Raw genomic sequence first — 7,675 nt, forward strand, 5'->3', positions numbered from 1 at the left:
AAGAACATCCGTTAGCTCAGCATAAATGATCATTTAGTTTTATTGCTATTGCTTTCATCATGACTTATGCATGTTCTCTGACTATGAGATTATGCAACTCCCGAATACCGGAGGAACACCTTGTGTGCTATCAAACATCACAACATAACTGGGTGATTATAAAGATGCTCTACAGCTGTCTCTGATGGTGTTTGTTGAGTTGGCATATATCGAGATTAGGATTTGTCACTCCGTGTATCAGAGAGGTATCTCTGGGCCCTCTCGGTAATGCACATCACTATAAGCCTTGCAAGCAATGTGACTAATGAGTTAGTTGCGGGATATTGCATTAAGGACCGAGTAAAGAGACTTGCCGGTAACGAGATTGAACTAGGTATGATGATATCGACGATCGAATCTTGGACAAGTAACATACCGATGACAAAGGGAACAACGTATATTGTTATGCAGTTTGACCAATAAAGATCTTCGTAGAATATGTAGGAACCAATATGAGCATCCAGGTTCCGCTATTGGTTATTGACCGGATCAAGATGAGTCTCGGTCATGTCTACATAGTTCTCAAACCCGTAGGGTCCACACGCTTAACGTTCGATGACGATCAGTATTATGAGTTTATGTTTTTTTGATATATCGAAGGTAGTTCAGAGTCCCAGATGTGATCATGGACATGACGAGGAGTCTCGAAATGATCGAGACATGAAGATTGATATATTGGAAGGTTATGTTTGGACACCGAAAAGGTTTCAGATGAGTTCGGGCATATACCGGAGTACCGGGGGGTTACCAGAACCCCCCGGGGGCTAAATGGGCCTACATGGCCTTTAGTGGGAGAGAGAGAGGAGGCAGCCAAGAGGTGGGGGCGCGCCCCCCAAGCCCAATCCGAATTGAGAAGGGCACCGACCCCCCTTTCCTTCCTCTCCTCTTCCCCTTCCTTCCCCCTCCTATTAGGACTAGGAAAGGGGGGAAACCTACTCCTAGTAGGAGTAGGAATCCCCCCCTTGGTGCACACCATGAAGGGTTGGCCGCCCCCCTCCTCCCCTCCTTTATATACGGGGGAGGAGGCACCCAATAGACACACAAGTTGACAGTTGTCTTAGCTGTGTGCGGTGCCCTCCTCCACAGATTTCCACCTCGGTCATATCGTTGTTGTGCTTAGGCGAAGCCCTGCGCCGGTAACTTCATCATCACCGTCATCACGCCGTCGTGCTAACGAAACTCTCCCTCGGCCTCAGCTGGATCAAGAGTACGAGGGACGTCACTGAGCTGAACGTGTGCTGATCGCGGAGGTGCCGTGCGTTCGGTACTTGGATCGGTTGGATCGCGAAGACGTTCGACTACATCAACCGCGTTACTAAACGCTTCCGCTTTTGGTCTACGAGAGTACATGGACACACTCTCCCCTCTCGTTGCTATGCATCACCTAGATGGATCTTCCGTGTGCGTAGGCAATTTTTTTGAAATAATACGTTCCCCAATAATATGGTGCTAGACTGCATCTGGGGATGTCGGCCAGTCGCATGCACACATGTCTCCCCCCCTCCCCCCCCCCCCCCGCCCTCGCGCAACGGCAAGGGTTACAACGCGACTGCAACTTTTTGTGGTGTTTTGTTGGAGAAGGGGGGGGGGTTGTACAACCTGCCAGCAACTACAAGGTGCCGGTACAATGGGACTGTAACTGAGAGATGTCGGCCAGTCTCATGCACACACTAGATTGCACATGCCACAACCCCCACACCTGCAGGGGGACTCGACTACAACTTGGGGGAAGAGATGTCGGCTAGTTTTTTTTTTACAGAAAATTGGGAGGTCGTCCAGTTTCATGTATACCGCCAGACCTTCAACTACATGTGTCACAACCAGTGTGCAACTATAAGGGCTACAACGCGCCTGCAACTGAAAGTTTGTTTCCTATATTTTTTGTTTTCTAGTTTAGCTTTACTTTACTTTTATCCTTTATTTCCCATTTTTATTTTCCTTTTCCTATTTTACCCTTTTTATTTCTTCTCTTGTTTATCGGGTTAATTTCTTCCTTTTTCCTTTATAATCACGTTTTTTTCCTTTTCAGTTAGTAGAAATATACTTTGTTGTGTGTATATAAATATTAAAAAATGTTTAAGTTTTTTTTTCAAAAATACATAGTGAACATTTTCCCACTATGTGGTGAAGATTTTTTCAATACACAATGAACAACTTTTAAAAGTGTTCATGCAATTTTTAATAAATATTCACACATTTTAGAAAGTGTTTATGTATTTAAAATATATGCATATATTTTTCAAAATTGTTCATGTAATTTATAAACATTCAGGCATTCTTAAAAAAATGTAATCTTAGAAAAATATTTACGCACTTCTTTACAACATGTTCGTGTAATTAAAATGGTGTACACTGTATATTCCTCTCTCTGTGTGTGTTAATAAAAATGGAGAACACCTCCAACACATACAGAAGCAAGTTCATGTGCTAGCTCACGAGCAAGGAATTGCAAGCACAAAGTCCAACCCAAGTCCCGTTTAACTACAACTTACGAGCACATAACAACCGTGAGCCAGGCAAGCGTCAGTCGATGATAGAGTCTTAGCCAGACCCCAATTTCGTATATAATAGATGTTGATAATTTTCTCTGTGAATTTGATGGAATATACAGTAGAAAAATTTGCTCATATTTATATGCATGAAGCAATACATAGACAACGACACTACATAGATCCCTTAATCAGTACACACTGAAAAAATGGCCAAATTTTCACCAACATCTAGGTAGATAGCCACAATACATTGTGTCAAAAATTAAAAATTAAAAGCCATATATTTTCTTGGCAAACTTAAACTTCTGTCTGACTAACTGAAATCATCAACTGCAGACATTGTTTCAGTCGTTGCTTGGGTCTTCTAGAGGGTATACTTCTGGCCGGCGAACCGTTTGGCATCCTTGTCCTCCTCGCCGTCCACCTTCTTCGCCGACTTGGCGCCAGGGGGCGGCAAGCGGCGGCCGCTGAAGAACCGAAGCACATTCTCACTAGCACTCTTCCCCTTGCCCGAAGATCCCGGCGCCGGCGCCGGCGCAGGGGGCGGCGTCTGCTCCACGGGCTTCCCGTCCATCCTTATCCCGACGCCGGCGAACCGCCGCTCGCCGCCGTGGGCGCAGTCCTGGCATGGGGCGGCGGCGACCTTCACCGGCGCGGGAGCAACCGGCGGCTCCACGTAGTCGAGCGGCGTCGCGAAGTCGACCTCGCAGTCGGTGTCGAGGGTGGAGACGGCGTCGGCGGGCGTGGCCTCGACGACGTCGAGCAGGTACCGCTTGTCCCCCTCGGCGACGGTGATGGTGTCGCCGACCGTGACCGTGGAGTAGTTCTTCAGGTTGTACTCGAGCAGCTCCTTGTGGTCCTTGGCGCCCAGGAAGTCGGTGGTGTGCGGCCGCAGCTTGATGGACGTGGCCTTGGGGAGCGACGTGCTGGTCAGCAGCACGAGGTCGCCCTCCTCCAGCCCGAGCCGCGCCATGGCGTGGGCGGGCACGTGCACGAACCCCTCCTCGCAGCCGAACTCGAGCACGCCGCAGTGGGAGGCCTCGAGGGTGGCGGCGTTCTGGACGCGGAAGAGCATCGGGTACCCCAGCCCCACCGACAAGATCCGGTCCAGCGCCGACGCCGGCAGGATGACCCAGTTGCCGTCGTCGGCGCCCGCGTTGCCGAGGAGGGCCATGGGGCGGCCCCGGAGGTACTGCGCTCAGCCGCGGCGCGACCGCTGCTGCCGGAGGTACGCCTGCCACGCCTCCTCCTCCTTGCTCTCCCACTGCATTGCCGATGATCCGGCCGCCGCTGCCTCCATGAGAAGAGATCGAATCAACTCAAAAGATCGATGGATCAATCTGCGAGTCGAGCCGTGGGTTTGCGCCCGCTTTTATCCATGGTTTCGTGGGTGCTACGGTCGGTTCGGTCCGAGTAGAACCGGGGGCCGACTACCATACGGTCTAGTGTAGGTCGGTAAACCGGGCCCGCGTGGCGGTGAGACGACCCAGCCGGAACCCGGGCCTTTCCATGACAAGTGGGCCCGGCCCGTCAGAGCCAAACCCGGGCTTCGGTTGGGTCAAAGCCCGTGTCCGTCTCTGTTTCTCCTCGTGCTCCCCTCCTCTGTTCTCTCCGGTGCTCCTCCCGCGAGACGAGACGGCCGCCACTAAACCCTAACCCTAGATTGGATTACGGGGGCTGGGAGAGGGAGAGGGTCGGAGCGGCGGCGGCGGCGGCGGCGAGATGTCGGCGAAGAAGGGGCTCTCGAGCACGCTGCGGAACCTCAAGGTGAGGAATCGAGCCCTCTGTCCTCCCGGCCGCTTCCTCTCGCCATGGCTTGGCCTCTTACGGGGGGTGTTTTCTCTTGTCCGTGTGCGTGTGCGGCGGTGCAGTTTATGCAGCGGGCGGCGGTGGCGCAGAAGATTGAGGACAAGGCCGATGTCGAGGTGGAGGAGGCGGCGGCCGAGGTGGTGATGACGCCGGCGGCCAACGGAGGAGGGGTTAGCTTGTCGGTCCAGGTCGCCAGGAAGTGGTACGTATGTGGGTTGTTGAAATTCCCGGTTCTTCTTAGCTGCAGATGGTTCTTCCTGTGTTGGTGTGTCTTGGTTGGGTATGCTCGGGTTAGGGAAGTTGTTGTAGAGGATTTTAGATTTGTTGTTATGTTGTTATTAAGACTGTACGATAGTGATGCAATTCTAGTAATATTTCTGCTAGCATAGTTACTGTCCCCTGCGCAAATGGAAATTGATGAAGATCGCACCATTTTTGGATCAAGGTTTGTTACAAAAGGGAACTCGCACAAACTCCTGTGAACACTAACTAACAGTTTCACTTAGGAAAATGCCACATATTGGGGAGAAGTATGCCATATAGGTGAAATTCAAGTAATTTGTGTGCTATAGCTTATGCCATAGAAGTGAAATTCCAGTAATTTGTGTGATATAGCTTAGTTGCTGACCCCTGCGAAGCAGGGAACCGATGAAGAATCACACCACTTTTGGTTCAAGTATTTTTGGTACAAAAAGAAACTCATGCAAACTCCTGTGAGCGGTACCAGTTTTCCTTGGGCATCGCATATGGCGGAAAGTATGACTAGAAATGTGCTTATGCAGCTGTACCTAGTAACTGTTTGGGAGAAGGAGACTGTCGGCATAGTGTTACATTACATGCTTTTGTGTCTATCTTTTGAAGTTCAATCATACTTTGCAGCCTGGTCATAAATTAAAAACATGTTAAACAAATTTATTACTTGTTCTGTCAGAGGTTTTTCTCACCCTGTTTCAGCTTTAGATTTATTGCCTTTCCTATGCAGCACAAAATCCATGAAGGGTTACTAGCTTTGATTTGTCACTGCAGACTAAGCAAAACTAGTTTCTTTTTTCAGTGTAGTTGTCATGGAGGGTAATCCACATCCAGGAGCTGTAAAGGGTCGAATGTCATTCCAAAATTTCAATCCATCCATTGATGTGAGTTCTGTAGCTTTTTGTCCTTCGGGCTTTTTATGTCCTTTAGATGTCTGTTCCCTTACACAAGCCTAGACCTGTAGAAACTAAATGACGAGGCAAGTGGTCACCCAACACAATCAGCTTCACCTAGTAATTCTCAACAAGACAGTGCAAATACCAGCAGGTTAGCTACTACCATGGTTCTTTTTCTCTTCTCTGTTAAGTTACCTTGGAAATGCCGGCTGTCACAAGTTACTTTTTAGCTATTCGCCAAGATTGATGCATTGCAAATGTGTGAAGTAATTATTTAGTTTCAGTTGCTTAATTTGGACCAATTTGATCGACAACATGTCAAGAAAACCTGTAGATTCCACTTTGTTGAGCTGGGCATGTCTATCCTTGAAGTGCTCAAATACAAGTTATATACTCAGAGGAACTGTATACTTTCGAGCTGTGTGAATAAAGGACGATGGTATTTTACTATTATTTTTTCTTTTAAGAAGTTATTATTGATAGAGCACATAAACAACTTTAGATTGGCATACATACTGGGTGATGTTTTTATTTATTTCTGATGCAGTTCTTTTATGTTCAAACTATTGCTAAAAATTAGATTCAGTTTGATCTCTTGAGTCCTGCTGTGCCATACATAATTGATATCCTATTCACCAGAAGAACACTTGCATTTATACATATAGTATATGTCTGCATCAGCTATCTTTGGCATATGTAGTTTTGAGGCTTTTTGATGACTTAAGTGGGAAATGAAACTGCAGAGTGGATGATATATCAGCATCAAGATTTAGAAGCTTCAATGTTGATAGTTCAGAAAGCATATCTCTGAATGAGTTGAAGAGAAAAGAGCCTGGGCTGGAGATGGAAACACCACCATCGCGTAAGCTGCCAAAGACGACTGGCCAGAACGTGGATGGCCAGCCGTCTTCGCAGAGCAATGGTCGTGGGTCTGGCAAGTCGAACAAGCATGAAAAGCTTGACTTTAATCTTCTCAGAAAACGGAAATCAAAATGAGGCCCAGGTTAGCATTAGCCAAGAGAGCTCTGTGTACTCCATATGTCACCATTTGTACTCTGTATCTGATCAGCCTTGTGCGTTGTTCACTGAATTATTTCTGTAGTAGCAGGTAGCCAGGTTAAACCTGCAGTGGTATATCTGTTATTAACTTGAGAAGCCTACTGGGTAACATGGTATCTTACATTGGGCGCTTTTCTTCTGTTTTTGATGGTGCTGTACTCCATTATCACTTGTAAGATGTAAGATTCTACAGCAGCTGTGAGAATTTAAAGTTTTGGGGTAAGTTTTTTTTTGTTGTTGTTGCTGTTAAAAGTCATGTGCATTATTGGCGTTACAATTGTGCTGTGCCGTGTTCATGTACGGGAATTGGAATTTATTGTTGGCTTCAGAACACAGACAATCAGCCATGGTCTGATTGTTTTTCTCAGCAATGGAATGCAGAGTTACAAGATACCCCATCTTTTGGTTTATCCTCCATCATGTTTGTATGGTAATCTCATACTCCCTCTAGTAATCAGGCTGAACTGACTATTAAGCATAGAATAACTGATTGGCATGGTGACACAATGTACTACCTCCGTCCCATAATATAAGATCTTATTACATCCAATATGCTGGATGTAATAAGATCTTATATTATGGGACAGAGGGAGTAGTTATAGTAACAGGTTCTAACAGATTCACAATTCAGAGTCATTTGATATGAATGCTACATGAAGAACATAAGCCAGATGATGGAACGCAGTTGGTCTCGATATTCACTCTGTTGCCTCTCATATCTGCTGGAGACCATCCCGCACCACGGGCGAATGGCATGAAGAGCATGAGGGCTGGAGAATAAAATGTGTTTGGTTTGATCTTCAATTCCTTGGAAAAAATATAGGCTCGCAACCCTTTGTGATGCTGCCTGCTGTACCATGCTTTGCAGACCTATAAGCATTTGGTTGTATATCAGCTGACGAATCAAACAATCAACTAACGTGACATGGGCCTTGAAGAAACTGAGTTTTTTCTCAAATAGCCAACCAGCAACACAATTTTGCAAGTATTATTATTGTCAATTTCCTTCCAAAAAGAATTGCATTGCGAATTAACAAGAGTCGTACATAACATGATAAAACATATTTTTGGAAGGAGGCAAAAGCCTCATTCATTAATGACGAGGGGAAAATAAAGTTTAAGCTGCAC

At 46.7% G+C, this 7,675-nt stretch overlaps 2 protein-coding genes across 2 annotated transcripts; one reads left to right on the forward strand and one right to left on the reverse strand.

The window, feature by feature from the left end:
• Positions 1 to 2,738: 2,738 nt before the first annotated feature.
• Positions 2,739 to 3,872, reverse strand: LOC123057781 (ubiquitin recognition factor in ER-associated degradation protein 1). The gene has a single exon (XM_044480677.1). The coding sequence runs from the start codon at positions 3,703 to 3,705 to the stop codon at positions 2,896 to 2,898; it is 810 nt and encodes a 269-aa protein (XP_044336612.1). The 5' UTR covers positions 3,706 to 3,872; the 3' UTR covers positions 2,739 to 2,895.
• Positions 3,873 to 4,091: 219 nt separating this feature from the next.
• LOC123060087 (uncharacterized) lies at positions 4,092 to 6,770 on the forward strand. Its single transcript, XM_044482645.1, has 5 exons — positions 4,092 to 4,298; positions 4,403 to 4,542; positions 5,395 to 5,476; positions 5,557 to 5,639; positions 6,232 to 6,770. Exons 1-5 carry the CDS (start codon positions 4,254 to 4,256, stop codon positions 6,482 to 6,484), a joined length of 603 nt encoding a protein of 200 aa, XP_044338580.1. The 5' UTR covers positions 4,092 to 4,253; the 3' UTR covers positions 6,485 to 6,770.
• Positions 6,771 to 7,675: the final 905 nt, after the last annotated feature.

The sequence above is a fragment of the Triticum aestivum genome, chromosome 3A (assembly GCF_018294505.1).
Source record: "Triticum aestivum cultivar Chinese Spring chromosome 3A, IWGSC CS RefSeq v2.1, whole genome shotgun sequence".
Taxonomy (NCBI): domain Eukaryota; kingdom Viridiplantae; phylum Streptophyta; class Magnoliopsida; order Poales; family Poaceae; genus Triticum; species Triticum aestivum.